Consider the following 17,315-nt stretch of genomic DNA (forward strand, 5'->3'; position numbering starts at 1 on the left):
TAATAAATAATAATAATAATAATAATAATAATAAAGGGGCTGAGGGGCGAGTCATTATGTTTCCTTGGATAAAAAATGTCCACGAAAAGAGCGCGCCTTTCGCCTCCGCCTTTTAAAACCAGAACGTGGCGCCTTTATTAACCGCTCACCAATTGGTTGACAACAGTTGTCAACGAATATGAGGTGGATGGCATGGCATGTAAAATTGTAAAACATGTCCACGTAATGGCAGCAGGTATTTTGAGAGAGGACAAAAGGGCATTTCTTAGGAGAATAATTACTTAAAATTAAGGATGGTCAATTATAGTAGAAAAGACTAGTTAATTGTTTTTTGTACCCATAGTAATTAATTACTTAGCTTTTTTATTTTAAATTAAAGGGACTATGTTATAATTAGCTGCTAGCAATCATGATAATTTAAATATAAAAACTCACTCTAATTTACTTCATTTGTCAAAGCTAATTCATCTAATTTTATTTACATTATGTTTTTAAATTTAATGGTTAAAAGTTTGATCATTTTAGCTCTTAAATATAAAAAAATAATTGATTATATGGATGAATGTAGTTAAAGGTTTTATATTATAAAAATACCCTTTTTGAATATATATCTAGAGCTTATTAATTTAACAGAAAATTCATATTAATTTGTGTTTTTGAAAATTTAAAATTTTTAGATTTAAATTAATATTTTTTTATTTTTAGATTATTAATATTAAAAATAAATTTTAACATATAAAAAATATTATTTTAATATATTTTAAAAAAAAACACTTGTAAACACGCCACCACTATAATTAATTAATCATTTCTACCGCCAGGTAAGCAAGCTGTTGTCATAACTTTTCGCTAACACCAGCTGACTAGTGTTGTCAGCTTATATGCACCGCTCACCATAACTTCCCCCTATACGCAGTGTGCATGGTGCAGATTAGCCCTCTCCTCCACAAAATCCACCTCTACCCTCCTTATCCTATACCCCAAGAGCTCGTTAGCCAGTCAGCGTCATCCAATTCAATTTAAAGCTCCCTCCCTCACTTTTTCGCGATGCAATGCAATGCAATTATCACTTTGTTTGTCTAAACCTGCTCAGCACTTGAAGAACCCTCTAATGGCTGCATCCGGGTCGGGCTCCATCATATGGTTCAGGAAGGGGCTTCGGATCCACGACAACCCAGCCTTAGAATATGCTTCAAAAGGGTCTGATTTTGTTTATCCAGTTTTTGTGATTGACCCGCATTACATGGAGCCAGATCCAAAAGCCTTCTCTCCAGGGTCAAGGCTCGCCGGTCTGAACCGGATCCGTTTCCTGCTAGAGAGCTTAGTAGATCTGGACACGAGTCTCAAGAAGCTGGGTTCGAGGCTGCTGATCTTAAGAGGAGAGCCAGGTCAGGTTTTGACTCGGTGCTTGAAAGAATGGGGTGTGAAAAAGCTTTGCTTTGAGTATGACACTGATCCACATTATCAAGCTTTAGATATTAGAGTTAAGGTAACAATACTATTTTCTCTTCTTTTATTTATTTAATTTTATTGTTATTATTAGTTCTTTTTTCTCATGAGTTTTGGTGATATGGTTTTTTTAACCTGTTGATCAAGATCAAGAAGTTGGTTACAGTGCAAAACAAGTGAGTTTCATGTATGGCCTGAAGCAGGGGTGGAGCTACATAGGGGGGAGAAGGGGGGCAGTTGCCTCCTGAAATTTTCAAAATATTCATTTTAGCCCTCTTTAATTTTAATTTTAATTTTATCATTTTAAATTTATCCTCTTCTTTTAGATGTTTGCCCCCCACATTTCTTGCAATTCTTTATTTGCCCCCTATTGTTGAATCTTAGCTCCGCCCCTCGTCGGAGGGTGGTTTCCAAAATGGACAGTAACATTTCGCTTGCACCGTTCAGTAACGCTGATATGATAATATATATATCATGGTTAGTACAAGAAAAATGGTGTTGTACCATTTATCATGAGTCAGTTACGTTCAGGCGGTGCATGATATTCATTTGCTGTCCTGCACCACCATCAACTTGCTGACACATCAGTAGCTTGAGAAACCATCTTGCAAACATTCATAGAAAAGCTAAGAGGAACGGAGCATGACACTGGTCCATTTTTTCAAGATTTAGACATTGAAGTTAAAGCACTATACTGTATTCTCTCTATATCTACGTTCTTAATGCTGTTAAAATCATCGCAATCGAATGTTTCTTAGCACATTAAAAATTGCATTTCTCAACGAAATTCTACACTCTTTTCATGCACCCGAGAAAGAAAAAAGAAAAACATTAGGATCTGTTCATACTGAAATTAAATATTTGGTAGTTTGCCACTTATGCATTGGGTATCATTGACAGTTTCAAGAGTTCTCTTTTCATTGTTTTAATTCTAGAATCTTAATGGTTTTTAGTGTTCCTTTATTATTTCAAAATTTCAAGTTTTAAGGTCGATTTCCTCCACCTTAGTAAGGCCCAACCTGAATTAAACCCATTGTCGGCTCTATGAATGAATGTTGTGTGAAATGTGAACATTGAATACGAAGTACATGTATAGGGAGTGCTAAATAGTTCTTGTAAGTATGTGCCTGAGTAGCCTATCCCTGCTGATAGGAGGATTGACTCATCTATGTTCTTACAGGAATATGCCTCTGCAGCAGGGATTGAAGTTTTTTCTCCTGTCAGTCATACACTTTTCAATCCAGCAGATATCATACAAAGGGTAGGTTAGAAGTGGTATTGTCATGTTCGTTGACATAATTTCTTTTACTGTTGTGGAGCTGTTTTATTTGTTTTATCATGCTAATATTGGCTACTTTTTTCCTGTTGCAATGGTTCATATCCAAAAAGAATGGAGGAAAGCCCCCACTGACTTACCAATCATTTCTAAAGCTCGCTGGACAACCTTCATGGGCATCATCCCCACTTTTAACCTCTATTTCCTCACTTCCTCCAGTCGGAGATGTTGGAAGCTCTGAGATTTCAGAAGTTCCAACTATCAAAGACCTTGGTTATGGAGACATTGAACAAGTATGAATTTATCACTGCTCTAAGATTGTTCCATTTTTGGACTTCTGATAAATAAAAATTTGTTTGAAGGAATGGATTCCTTTCAGAGGAGGCGAATCAGAAGCATTGAAGAGGTTGAAAGAATCAATCAGTGATAAGGTACATTGTAGTAGCACCCATGAAGTTTTTGCTTTCTTGACTAGCTGATAATTAGAAGATGAAGTCATTCACGCTTTTATTTAGTTTATGAGTTTCATTTTTTCCCCGTGGTTTCTGCGATCCAATAATTCATGTAAGGTGTTAGAGAATAATATAAATTATATCCTGAGATCTTACCTAACAGCTTAAGTTATTGGGTTGAGATGGTTCTTTAACATGGTATCAGAGCCTTGATGACCAAGCGGTCACGAGATCAAATCTCAAGTCTCAACATTCCCATTTATTTGATAAAAATTAAACACAAGGTAAAGTGAGCCTGTGCAAGTTTCAAACCCAAAGAGCTTTCACTTGAGGGGGTGTGTTAGAGAATAATATAAATCATATCCTGGGACCTTACCTAACAGCTTAAATTATTGGGTTGAGATGGTTTTTTAACATAAGGTTTTATAATGCAACAACCGGAATTTGTTCTTACATGTTCAATGTTTGTTTTCTTGAAGTTTTATTAATGTTTAAGAGGCTGGTTATACTCTTAGCCAATCCCAACTAATATGGGACTGTGGTTTGCTTTAGTTGAGATTATGGTTATCAGCTAATGTTATATTCATGCAAGTGGAGAGAGTTTTATGGCGATGTTTCTGGAGAAGCTCTCTTGTTGCTCTGGGGAGTGACACGTGGCAGTCAGTTAGCTGTTGTTGGTTGATCAATTGTTAGTTAGTTTTGGAGGGAATATCTGTTAGGCTAGTTGGTTAGTGCACGTGTGAAATGGGAGGGAAAGTCAGGCAGTCAGTTTGGCACGTGCTTTGTTAACGAAATGGAAGAAGTTATCCATTTTGCGTATTGTAATCTTCTGATTTCTATCCTGTAACCTCTCTCTCTTGAGCAACAATTCTCTTTCACATATCTAGATTCATCTGTACTCATTTTACCTTCTTGCAACAAGCTTTTACAATCCAATAAAGGCATCTTTCAATGCATTTCTGAATTGATGGATTCATGTTCTTAAATTCAATCCTGCAAACAACATTGAATCTATATTCATTTTTCCTCAATCTACTGGTCACTTCATGCATATAGCGTTCCCTCATGCCCATTAGAACCCACTCTCCTATTTAAATGTTCCTCCTATAGTTTTCACAAGATCACATGAACACCTTGCTTGTACAAACCTAGGAAGTTTGCCCCTTTTCAGGTTATGAGATTTTATCTGGTTTTACTGAAATCCCATCAACAGTAGTCACATGTTTTTCTTGAATTCGTAACCATAGTGTTCCTCAATTTCTGTCTTGTAGTATGTAGGTGTAGCATTTATGTTGCTCACCTTTTCTTGGTATTGCAGGAGTGGGTAGCAAATTTTGAGAAACCTAAGGGCAATCCTTCTGCGTTTGTAGAACCTGCAACAACTGTGTTATCACCTTACTTAAAGGTGAGCAGTTGATTACTTTGTCGGTCATTTGATCTGTTTTACTTGTCACAGGAGTTGTAACATGCAGCTAGAAAATTCTAACTAAAACTCTCAAGTTATCAACAAGCCCTTCATCATTCTTCATTTTCGTTGCCATTGTTTTAATCTCCTAGGCAGTTTGGCTGTCTCTCTTCCAGGTATTTCTATCAATGCCTTCAAGATGTCTATAAAAACGTCCAGAAGCACACGTCACCACCTGTATCTCTTGCAGGCCAGGTCAGTTCAACTCCATCAATCATCTGTAATGCTTGTTGCACATGCTGCTACACTTGAATTTAGATTCAAATTCTGGCAGTTGTTATGGAGAGATTTTTTCTACACTGTGGCTTTTGGTACTCCCAATTTTGATCGGATGGAGGGCAATAAACTATGCAAGCAGGTAAGCACCAGTCATCATATATGCTATATTTCCTTAACTTACGTATATCTCTTCTATTAGTTTTTTTCCTTGTTTTGTTTATTGCAATTTGAAAGGAGCTGGTTCCTTTTTCTTCAAAAAGGGCTACAGATCCCTGATGTCTGGTTCATGCCATAGCATTATTTAAAATTTTGCTCTGAGAAGACCCTCTATAAATGTAGTTTTGGTTATTTGGAACTTACTTATGGCTGGGTGTTTTTTTTTAATTAATTTATTTATTTTTAATGAGGGCTGGTGCTTAGCGATTCCTCTATCTTCTTATATATTTGAAAATCAAACAAGGAAATACTATCTGCTGTCTTCATTTTAATTTCTGCTTGCATGGATTTCCTCTATATTACAAGGCCATGACTTAATACCTATGTGGAATTATAGATACCATGGAATGATGATGATGAATTGCTAGCAGCTTGGAGGGAAGCTAGAACAGGATATCCTTGGATTGATGCCATCATGGTCCAGGTTAGATTTGTTGCAAAACTACTAATTGTTCAGTTTTCCAATTTATATTCCAAAACAAGTGTGCTGATCCAGTTTCTAGCAAACTCACTGGAAGTTAAATATGTGTCATTCTTGTAGCTCCGCAAGTGGGGTTGGATGCACCATCTAGCACGGCATTCTGTTGCATGTTTTCTCACTCGTGGGGATCTGGTATATTACCAATATATCCTCCTCTCTTTTTCTTAATCTCCTCTGTTACTGACCTGAATCATTACTGCTTATAGTTTCTTCACTGGGAAAGAGGTCGTGATGTTTTTGAGAGACTTCTGATTGATTCAGATTGGGCAATAAATAATGGAAATTGGCTATGGCTATCGTGCTCATCCTTTTTTTACCAGGTATGCAGAAGCAGTATAAACAAGTTTTGATGATACCGTCACTAATTGGTTGGTAGGGACTTGCATCATTCCAAAACTCCAAGATAGCATGGGACCTTCAGCACTCTGACTGCATGTGAGACTCATGTTTAGTGGTCTTTCAGAATAAAATCAGTTCAAAAACTATCGAAGTCTTATAGAGGGGAATGATTGTCTCATTTGATAATTTTGAATCATCTAATTTCAGCATTTTTTTCTGGCAACATTCTAAAGGTTTGAACAGATAATATTACATGGTGAAATAAACCGAAAAGCACATAAGATTCCTTATATGTAGTAGGAAATACTGGTTGATTTGTTTCCCGATCCCTTATCTGCTGCCTGCGTTTGCCTGAATTGAGCTTAGATGCTCGTTTCCTTTTTCCCCTTCAAAACATTACTGCTCTGTTTCACAATTTGTTGTGCTCCAGCTTTCTATAATTTTTAATGGTTTTTCTGCTGACAGTATAACCGTATCTACTCACCAATATCATTTGGGAAGAAGTATGACCCAAATGGTAATTATATAAGACATTTTCTCCCTGTTTTGAAAGGTAATCTGGAGTTCCTATCATGCCATTTTATTTCTTTTGGCTGAGTGTAAATTGTTATATGCATTTTATAATTATACAAATGCTCAGATATGCCAAAGGAGTACATCTATGAGCCATGGACAGCTCCACCAGGCATTCAAAGAAAAGCAAAGTGCATAATAGGAAGAGATTATCCAAAACCAGGTCTGTTGTCTACCATTTATTGTGCCTTATCCTTAGTTATACACCATTATCTGGATCCGGTCGTTTTTTTCCAAGGGATTTGTAGGGAGTTGATTTATTCACTCGCAGCAAAAATGCCTTGGAAGCCATGCTATATCCATTACTATGTGCCATTGGTACAAAAAAAGTGCTGCACTCTGTCGTAGCACAGTTCATTTTGAATTTGCCACTCGCCCGCCAAATGCCAAACTAGGAGTCCATGTGTTATTAGCGTCTGCCTCCTGTTTACCTATTTTCCCAATAATTTTGTTTGCAGTTGATTTGCCATGCATTTGCATGCAGTTGGGACTTTTTTTATATAATGAAGACTTTCAGAGAATCCAAGATACTTATTTTCACCCCCATGCTTGTTTCAGTGGTGTATCATGATTCTGCAAGCAAAGAGTGCAAGAGGAAGTTGGCAGAAGCTTATGCATTAAACCAAAAATTGAATGGCCAGCTGAGCCAAGAAGATTTAGATAATCTAAGGAGAAAATTGGAGCAAGATGAAGACCTAGAGCCAAAAATTAGAAGGCAAAGACAAAAAGTTAGTCACCTGACCTGAGAAGCTTTCTGCAAAACATCTCAGGGAAAGAGGAAGAGGATGTGTTGGGTATACTTAAAGTAAATTTTGAATTTTATTGATTCAGGCTGACCAGTAGGCATGAGGCAAAGAAATGTGGACGTAAGCTCTTGGCGAGAACATACTATGGCTGTAGGAAAATTTTAAATGTTCAAGCTGCTCGAGCAGCTTAGGTTGATGCAGCTTTGTTGAAGGGAAGTGCTTTTCTAAATTGTGTATCAATTAATAACGGTTGTTTTAGCCTGGTTATTAGAACTGATCTAGTGTATCACCATGCTCAAGACGAGGGTCACGCTGGCCAAGCTAACTCTTTAATTTAGGCTTAGATTTCATCAACCTAAGCCCAATAAAAGCCAACCAGTAAGGTTTTTTTTTTTTTTCACGATCATGCCCATACACGGGGTTGTGAATTTGATATTTAACCCAAGTTAACCAAGAAATTATCCAATATATCTCTTCTAAAATCAATCTATATTTTTATAAGTTGATTGGGTTGCTTTTGATCTAGTTAGGTCAACTCGGTAATATCACAGCAGCTCCTACACGATAAATTTCAGTAGGCAAGCAATAAAGTCGGGAGATTTTCTAGATTTACTTACTTGGTCGGATATAATAATATTTTTAAAGAGTTCCCCACAACATATTTGGATTTTTTACATTAAAGAAAATATCGTTGCTTAGAATTTGTTTTTAAATAGTTTGGGTAATATTGTTTTTTTTTCCGGCAAAGAAAGGGGCGAACAAAACATCGTTTGTCCCATTAACTTAAAAAAAAGCTTGCGGACTTGGCCTAAACTTACTAGCTCGTGCGCAAGCTTTTTTTTTATATATAAGTTAGATGTTAGGCTTTGCTTACCAGACCTATAACATTTGACCTCATTATTATTTTCTTTTCTTTTTCCCTTAAATTTTTGTTTTTTTATATGTTTTTTAAACATTATGCATTTATGTTTTGATTAATATGTTTTCTTAGTGATTTCTTTGGCTTATTTACCTTTTTGAAATAACAATATTTTTTATTATATTAACTGTGTTTAATTTTTTTATGAGATTAGTGTGATTCGTCTATAATTTTAATAGATTTTATATAGATTAAAATTATTTTTAAAAATTAAAACGTTTATTTTTTATAATATTTTTAATATATGCAACTTGCATAAAAAAATTTCCTTTTATTTTATTCAATAGTTTTATGTATGTGTCGATTTATGTTATAGATTGATTTTCATGAATAAATTTATTAAATACAATCGAGTAAATAACTCGTATTATAATATTAAATATCTAAGTTTATATCCATCTCTTAATTTTTTTTAAAATTTCCTTTTAGCTATTATTAACAATTTTTTCATTGGTTTACTTACATAAATGATTATAGGTTTATTTAATTAGATATTTATATGAATTTTTTTAATTTATACTTTATTTTTTTTTCAAAAAAATAACCTTCATACCTATAGTTTTTTCAAAGAAAAATTTATAACCTGCGACAACACGGGGTCAAATAACCAGTCGTCATCTAATTGGATTGCATGGACTCTAAATCCCAGTGGGGCAAGAATGGATGGTTCACTTGCTCCTGTAGCTTACCAACACTCCAATGGCTCCATAATTTTTATAGTGTTCCTAAGTATTTTTAAAATATTAATTTTAATGTTAATTTCAAGGAGAACTATGATTGCAAATAAAAGGGTGCCTCTTCTTATTTATTTTTAGTCATTTTTTATCAATTAAATTCTATTTAGAATTTATATCAATATCCTTAAAAATATTCCAAACACAAAAATTAATTTAACTCTTGAAATTAAATTTAATTTTAAAGATTTCAAAGAACCTGGATTAGGTTTACTTTGAACTTTTTTTAAAAAATTGAATTCATTTTCTTGATGGGTCAATACTATAGGCCATTTAATTTGGGTCCACCAAGGCCGAAGTATGTGATTTGCTTCCTTCAGGGAAAAACAAATCTTACAACTAAAATGGCGTTTCCATACCAAAAATAGTTAATTCCACTTAAATTTTGATTCTAATATTTCATCTTGACTTGATTATATTTTATTAGATATTTTACTACTTGTAAATATTTGAATATAATGTAATAGGATTAACAACTTGTGTAATAGAAATAACACCACCCAAAACTTTATATTAATCACTTTTCTTCAAATAATTAAAATTAAAAAAAAAAGCCATGAGTAAATCAGTGTAGTCAATGACATTGATCATTATGGGTTGGGTTGGAACAATGAAATTACTTCTTTGTTATTTTTAAACAAAACTATTGAACTTACTATGGGTTAATATGATTTTTTTACCTGAATTCATTTGTCATTAACAAATAGATCAGGAAAATAGGTTTTTTTTTTCACACAATATAATAACTAAATTATCCTTAAAAACAAAATTCATTTTGCTACCTTCTAGGTTCTTTTTAGTTTTTTTTTTCATTTTCGAAGCTAGTAAATTGATCATATTACCCTTTAAAGCAAACTTTTTTTAACCAGTCCAAGGACCTTTTTATATTTTCATCAATTTTTTTATAATTGACTTTATTAGTGAGAAATTTAGTATTTTAATAAATTTTAAATATAGTTAAAAAAAGGTTGGCATATGGGAACGCATGTGCCCTTTAGGCTGAGCGTGAGGCACTATCTGATGGCCAAACATCGACTTTCACAATGACTTTCGAGACCTCACGATGCTTTATTCCACATGGGGTGACATGTGCAGTGTTTTAGGCAATTACATGTTGCCAACAACCTCTCTTTTTTTTTTTTTTTGTCTCTCCTCTCCTTAAAATTCACGCTTGTCATTCAAAATTTCATAGTTGTTATCTCATTTACTGATATTTCAACTTTAGTCTTTATTTTTTTTGTTCTTGGCTCTTTTGTCAAATCTCAATTTCATCATTGGATCTGTAATTATGATTTGTTATTTTTTTTTTCAAATCTAATCCTCATTTTTTTATTATGATTTTTTGTTTTGGATTCTTTTATGAATTTTATTTTTATTTTTAATGTCCCTCTTCAATTTAAATTTCTAACTTATCATTTTATTTATTTTTTTATTTCATATCTGATCCTCATTCTCATAAATGCTTTTTTTTTTGTTTTTGATTCTTTTATATAATTGATTTTTTTTCAATATTATCATTTAATATTTGAATAATTGAGAATTAGACTTTGTAGTTTTTTCAAATAGGGTACTTTCGATTTAGTGATTTGGGTCACATGTTTGAAAAATTAACACAAGTTGACATCTTTTTTTTTTAATTTCATCATTCGTTGTTGTTTGTTTTGAAAAATAGACTTCATGATTTTCTTCGGTTTCCTTTCAATCAGTTATCTCAATCTTATAATCTGGATAGCAGGTTTGGCTAGTTAACTCGACTATTTTTTAGGTTATTTTTTATATCTTTTTTTTTGTTCTTCCTTTAAAACTCGATTCTTTTTATTAAGCATCACTATTCTTTCTATTTTTCTTTTTTATTAGGATATCAAAATCTCATGTCTCGACTTGCGAGGTTTGATGACCTTACTCAGGTTTGCAGTTGTTTTATTTTTTTGGCTTTTTTTTGTTGATTTTTTTTTTAATTTCAACCTTCTACATTTGGATTGTTAGGGATTGACCATTTTTTTTTTAATTTTATTTATATGAGGTTGACTTGACATCACAACCCTGGTTTTATTCAAACACTTTTTTTTTTTAAAATACTCGAGCATTTTTTTTATGTTATAAAAAAACCAATCCCAACCGCGGAGAAAAGCACCATATATCTAGTTTAAACTCTAGGAATTAAAGTGAAGATTTTTTAAACAGTACCATCTCTTTCATGAAAACCAGAAGTAGCAATCCCAAACTCCTTTTCAATCTTTGCGACATCAGCACATCTTTACTACTTCCATTACTTGCATAAATCATTAAAAAAAAAAAAAGAGTAACATTAATAAAATAAAATAAAATAAAAAAATCTCTTTCACACACGCATGTATTTGGAAATTTTGAAAAGTAAAAAAAAAAGTCACACACGTGGGGAAACAGTGACACGTGCAAAGTGAAACCACACCCTCCACACACGCCTCCTCAGTTCTCGCAAACTGAACGTACCCCATAGCCACCCGGACCCCATTTTACAATCTGTCTTTCATCCAACCATTTTCTCTGACTGGTCGAAAATAAAAAGCAAAGAGGTAGATTGGTTACCAACTGGGAGGGAGAGTGTGACCTCAGATCAAAACGAGAACACGTTAATATTATTACATCATAAAGAAACAATGTGGAGAAGACTAGCCTCTTCACACCTCAAAACCCTAGCCTCCGCCTCCGCCTCCGCCTCCACCCCCGTCCGATCCACTCAATTCCTGCTCCTTAACCGATCTCCTTCCGCTTCGGTCTTCAATCGCTATCTCAGCGCCGGTTCAGGTCCTCTCTCTCGACTTAGTCTAGTGTACTGTTGTCTCCTCTCAGATCTTCACCTACACACACTTACAACACCGTTTGTGACTTCCCGATTGTATTTTTTGTGTGGTTTTTGTAGTTAGTATTTGACTCGTTTCTCGTTTTATTTAGGTATGTGTTATGGAGATGCGATTTGTTTTAAATCTATGAGTTTCTATAATTTTGTAATTTAATTTCGGTGACTGCAATTGGATGGAGATTTGTGATAAATGCTGCTGCTGCTGTTAAATGCTGAATTTTATAATATTTGCATCATTTGTGATGTGTATGAAATTGAAATTAAATAATTAATGATGAAGAATTCTTTGGTTTTGCAGTGGATGGTGCAGTAAAGAAGAGGGTTGAGGATGTAATGCCTATTGCTACTGGGCATGAGCGGGAGGAGCTTGAAGCTGAGCTTGAGGTGCTTTTTTCCCCTCCTGTTTTTGGAAAGTGAGAAAGGGAAATGGGAATGACGTTTCCAATTATGTTGAAAAACAACAAGAAAATGAACTGTAGTGTTATCAAATTTTTTTGGTTTTTGATTTTGATTTGCATGAAATGGGAAGTTAAATGGAGCTGAGTGCGCTATCACTTGTATTTATTGTAACCTTTGCTAATGCATGGCTTTTTTTTTTAATAGTCATAAACCAAGTCTGTTTTATCTGTTGGGTTTTATTATATTATGTGGAAGAGATTGTTCTTATTTCAATTGTTTTTTTTGCTGTTCAGGGAAAGAAACTTCTTGATATAGACTTTCCTGAAGGCCCTTTTGGCACAAAGGTTAGTGCTTTGCACTTTGCCACTTCAACAATGTTGTTTCTCTTTAGTATTGTGTTTTTAATAGGTGAGGTCATTCTCTATGCGTTCGTTTTTATATTATTATTTCTGCTGTTCATTTGTGTTAATGGAACATGGTTGTAATGATTCATGTTTGTATGGCAAAAATGGTTCACGCCATATTATATGTTGTTTTGAAAAAAAATATGAAAAGGTGTTCATAAGTCTGACAGCATGTGCATGTTAGGATACAGATTTGGCACGAGGAAAAAAAGTAAATTTGAGTTGCTTGGATTTGATTTCTAACAGTTTTGTTTCATTAGGTTAAATGTGACAGTGGTAGTGTAAGGTTTCTTGTAAAAGTTGGTTGACTCCATGAGTTGGTCCTTATATGATTTTGGTAAGGTAAAGATGAAATGGACTTCTGTTTAAACCAGAAGATGGAATAATCTCCTTTTTCTCTTCTAGAGGCTGCCATTTTGCTTGTTATAATGATTAACATGGTTCCTGTGTTGAGGTCTCTGAGATTGTGCCAAGGGCCGAGGCACTTAATATTGCTTTGGAAGTAGATTTCTAAATTTTACAGTATTATTTAAATCAAACTGTCATGTATCCAAGGAGATGCATAGTAATCAATAATGAAAAATAAAAAAAATCAGAAATGAAAAAATAGCGAATTTAATGGGAATGAAGACAATTACTATGTTATACAGACTTGAGATGAGAATCAGATTAAACAATAATAATTAATTAACTAATTTTTAGCGGTGGCTGCTTCTTTGGAGTGGCAGCATGGAAGATGTTTTGTGGTAGAGATGGCAGCTTTGACAGTGGAGGTGCTGATGGTATAAATTTCAAGACTATTTCTATTCCTTATATCTGAAACTACCACCCCATGTTTATAGCTCTAGGACCCTAAATCCTCAACTGATTCCATCTCTTTAATTTCTGTTCCGAGTTAATCTGTGAATGAGTGGGCTTTAAATAACCTTTATTCACATCCATATCTGTTCTTGGAAGGTTAACAATAAAAATCTAATGGCTTATGGTAGTCTGGTTTTGTTCAGTTCATTGAAGGAGTCTGGTTTGGTTCAATTCATTGAGGTAGTCTGGGTTGGTTCAGTTCATTGAGGTAGTCTGGGTTGTTTCAATTCATTGGGGTAGTCTGGGTTGGTTCAGATTATTTGGGTCATTTGTTGGTGCAACCTGCACCCAGCTGTTATCAAGGAAGATAGTTTCCTTTTATAGAGAAGTGGCATTGCATTCTTCTCCTCTAATTTTACATGTCACATCTGTATAAATTATGTTTATTTATATAGATTCTTTCAGATGGATCAGTCCTTTTCTTTGTGATTTTATTTGTGTGCACAACTTTGATAAACTGCCATTTTAATTGGCTGGTAGTTCAGTGTCAGCAAACTTTAAATAGGTGCCCTCAGCCCTTTGAATTTTCCACTATTATAAATGCTTCCCCATCCTTTGAAGGTATAGTTTATGTGTGTATGATTGTCTATAATGGACTCTTTTGAATTGTCAACTATTCATTGTTGACGACTTGTTATTATTATTGTCTGTATTATGCCTTCTGTCATATTCCATTGTGCAGAACTATGATAATTTTGGCTGTATATCTAATCTGTGTATATAATTTTTTTTCCCTTGTAGGAAGAACCTTCTGTTATCAAGTCCTACTATGACAAGAGAATAGTTGGATGCCCTGGAGGTGAAGGAGGTGGGCATTTATCATTCTTATTTCTCCTTTTTTTGTTTGAGCTGATGATAGCATCTTCATCAAATTAAGCAGAAGTACTTTATTCCTGTATATTGAAAAAAAGAATTTTGCATAATTTTTTGAGTTGCAGAGGATGAACATGATGTTGTGTGGTTTTGGCTGGAGAAAGGCAAGCCTCATGAATGCCCAGTGTGCACGCAGCACTTTGTGGTAAGTGGAAGGTTTGAATTGAAATCACTAGCAATTTGTAGGGCCTTCTGCAGTGTACTGAGCCTAACTTGAATGTGAAGATCTATGCATATATTTGTTCCTTTGAATCTAGTTGTGTATGCATATTCACATGCACCCATGTGTAATGAATGGTTTATAACCAGTATGGTTGACCAATCAGTTCTTGCTGTAGATGATTTTACCTCATCATGCCATGGGATGCCTATTAAGGTTTAGATGACAATCTATTTTACTAGAAATGCATATTTGTGATCTGTTTGATCAATTTTGAGCATAAATATCTGAATTAAAATCAAAGTTAAGTGTAGGGTAAACATTGAAGGCTTCACAAGCTTTATTCAGTCCAGAGTTGGAGTGTTCAATTAAAAAGTGATGTCTATAGACTTGGTTTAGATTTGATATTTGGATCTCATGACTTAGGGTAGTTAAATCTGCAGAACGTGTAACTAAATAATATATTTTCTGCCTAGATGCATGTGATTCTGAATGGATAGACTAAGTGAACTTTTTTAAACTGAATTGTCTCTGGCTGCACGTCTATAACAACAATTTAAGAGTATTGCTAAATCTTGCTGACTCTCTTGTTGGTGTTTGACAGCTTGAAGTTGTGGGCCCTGGAGGGCCACCCGATGGACATGGCGATGATGATCATCATCACCACTAGTTGCAGCTTTCAATTTTGCTGTTGGAATAAAATGTGAGAAGATGACGAGACAATTTCAAGTATACAAGTGCAGCTTCGAAGTTCAAAAGCTTTATTATGTCTTTTTGGTATTTGATTGGTCCTTTATTGTTGTGGCTGTTGCTTTGGCAACAAATGGAATGGATCTCCGCTTGTGGTTATGTAGACACAGAGGCTACTGGAACTCAGGATTTTGTTAGGTTCTTTTAATGCATTTGCCAAATAATCCATAGCTAAACTTACATTCTTTCGGGTTTCATGGAACTTCTTGATGTAGTTTCAAGGGAGCCATCGAATCTTTTACAGCAGACTCAGCCATTTTCAGGATCGTTGGAGTTCTGTGGTGCCCTTCTTGCTGCATCACCGCGTCATCAGTGATTATGGCACGAATGAATTCTTTGACTGGATAATCTGATACAAGCTTCAGAGTTATCTTTCACAGATAGTAATAAAATTCGATGACTCAGTAATTTTATTTCTGATAATTGAATAAATATTGGATGCTGATGTGGGGAACATGGCCTTTTCAATTCTAACCTCTCCAGTCTTTGTGGTTGTTTTATGTGGAAAACTGTCAGAAGAGAATCAGTGCAGCCATGTCACCTCCATTGCATACTATTTCATCAATTTAAATGATTTTGATCAAAACTGTGATTATCATCTGAACTTGCAGTTAAAAGTCAACAACACAAACTCTTACTAATGGTGGTGAGCATCTGCAGCATGGTAGTGTATAGGTAGATGGGTGTCAATCTGAATGGTTAACAGGACGAAGAGTTCGAGGAGATGAGGTCAGTTGATCAAAATAAATTATGGCTACATGGTTGGATGCATATTTGTCCAATTTGCAGAGAATGCCAGCATTTTCAGCTTCTGTTTCTTTTCTATGGCTAAAATTTACCACCCTTTTATTATTATTAGAACCTTACAATTGAGTCCTATTTTGATGAAAGGATGTATCAAGAGATCCGGGTTAATCTGTGTGGTTTAATCTGTGGTTTAGTGTGGGATAATGGTAAATGAGTTTATCAACTAAATGACAGAAAATCCCAAACACTAGAGGGCCCAGCGGTCCAAGGACATTCTTCTCGCCCCCTCGATCCTGTAAATTTGAATATGTAGTGTTAACTAAATTGTGGGCTTGCGCTACCCACTAACCAACCTAAACTTTTTTTTAATATAAAAAAAAATGTTAAGATCACCCAAGCATTTTTTTTAAAATAAATTATTAATTAAATTTTATTTAATAAACTTGCCTAATTTTATTTTTAAAAAATACAATGATAATAAATAAATTAATAAAAAAATTAACATAAAAAAGGTGAAAAAAACCTAACTTGAGCCTATCCAAGCTAGCATGCTAAATCTGTAACCTGATTGTGATATTGAGACAATTCTGTAAAAAAACCCTGAATAAAACTATGAAACTCAGTTATTAAATAACATAAAATTGAATGACAAAATTGAAAGAAAAATTTAATTAAAAAAGCAATGAAAAAAAAAGTTAATTTGGGTCAACTCGCTAATCCTGTGACCATGGACATAAGATTTGGATAATTTCATAGAAAGAAAACTGAAAAAAAACACAAAAACCAATTCCTAATAAATAAAATATTGAAGCATGATATTAAAAAAAATCAATTTAAAAAAAGAATATAAAAAAAGGATTTAAATCAACTCGTGCCAACTACTAAAACTCGTGACCTGATCTTAAGCTTGTGACTAACTCTATAGAAGGCAAACCCTAACAAATATCGAAGTAAAATTCCAAATAAGCAAAAAATATTAAGGGATGAAACTTAAAAAAAAAAGCAAAACAAAAGAAATAAAAATTAAAATAATGAAGACTAAATTTGATATAAAAATAATTTCAAATTAAACGCTCAATGATGAAATTAAAAAAAAAAACAATTAGGAAGAGGATGAAAAAAGACAAACAACAATTAAAAAAATGAGGACCAAGTTTGATATAAAACTAAATGGAATCAAATGATGAAGGGCAAAATTGAAGAAAAAATTCAATAAAAAAAGATATAAAACAAAATAAATAGCAATAAAAAAAAAGATGATCAAATTGAAAAAAATAAATGACATTTATATTTTGGCAAAGGGAAGAAGAGAAAAAAAAAATAAGGGAGGAGTAGACAAGAGTCAATTGGAGCCGAATCACCACGCTACTATGCACAAGCGCGACACCAAATAAAAGATGACGACAATGC

The 17,315-nt window shown here is 33.9% G+C and overlaps 2 protein-coding genes across 3 annotated transcripts; both read left to right on the plus strand.

The window, feature by feature from the left end:
* The first annotated feature begins 894 nt into the window (after positions 1–894).
* LOC133701011 ((6-4)DNA photolyase) lies at positions 895–7,474 on the plus strand. The gene is made up of 13 exons (XM_062124761.1): positions 895–1,489; positions 2,630–2,710; positions 2,839–3,018; positions 3,088–3,156; positions 4,496–4,582; positions 4,739–4,837; positions 4,917–5,000; positions 5,415–5,501; positions 5,619–5,690; positions 5,765–5,878; positions 6,363–6,450; positions 6,538–6,633; positions 7,029–7,474. Exons 1-13 carry the CDS (start codon positions 1,058–1,060, stop codon positions 7,214–7,216), a joined length of 1,677 nt encoding a protein of 558 aa, XP_061980745.1. The 5' UTR covers positions 895–1,057; the 3' UTR covers positions 7,217–7,474.
* A 3,850-nt stretch (positions 7,475–11,324) lies between these two features.
* Positions 11,325–15,343, plus strand: LOC133702309 (cytochrome c oxidase subunit 5b-2, mitochondrial). 2 transcript variants are annotated; one of them, XM_062126623.1, is made up of 6 exons: positions 11,325–11,656; positions 12,022–12,095; positions 12,404–12,454; positions 14,117–14,183; positions 14,314–14,393; positions 15,013–15,343. In XM_062126623.1, the coding sequence occupies exons 1-6, from the start codon at positions 11,509–11,511 to the stop codon at positions 15,076–15,078; spliced, it is 486 nt and encodes a 161-aa protein (XP_061982607.1). In that variant the 5' UTR covers positions 11,325–11,508; the 3' UTR covers positions 15,079–15,343. The 2 variants fall into 2 exon arrangements, with proteins under 2 accessions (XP_061982607.1, XP_061982606.1); XM_062126622.1 differs by having other exon boundaries at positions 11,327–11,656; positions 12,010–12,095.
* The last annotated feature ends 1,972 nt before the right edge of the window (positions 15,344–17,315 follow it).

Source organism: Populus nigra, chromosome 8, assembly GCF_951802175.1.
Source record: "Populus nigra chromosome 8, ddPopNigr1.1, whole genome shotgun sequence".
In the NCBI taxonomy this organism is placed as follows: domain Eukaryota; kingdom Viridiplantae; phylum Streptophyta; class Magnoliopsida; order Malpighiales; family Salicaceae; genus Populus; species Populus nigra.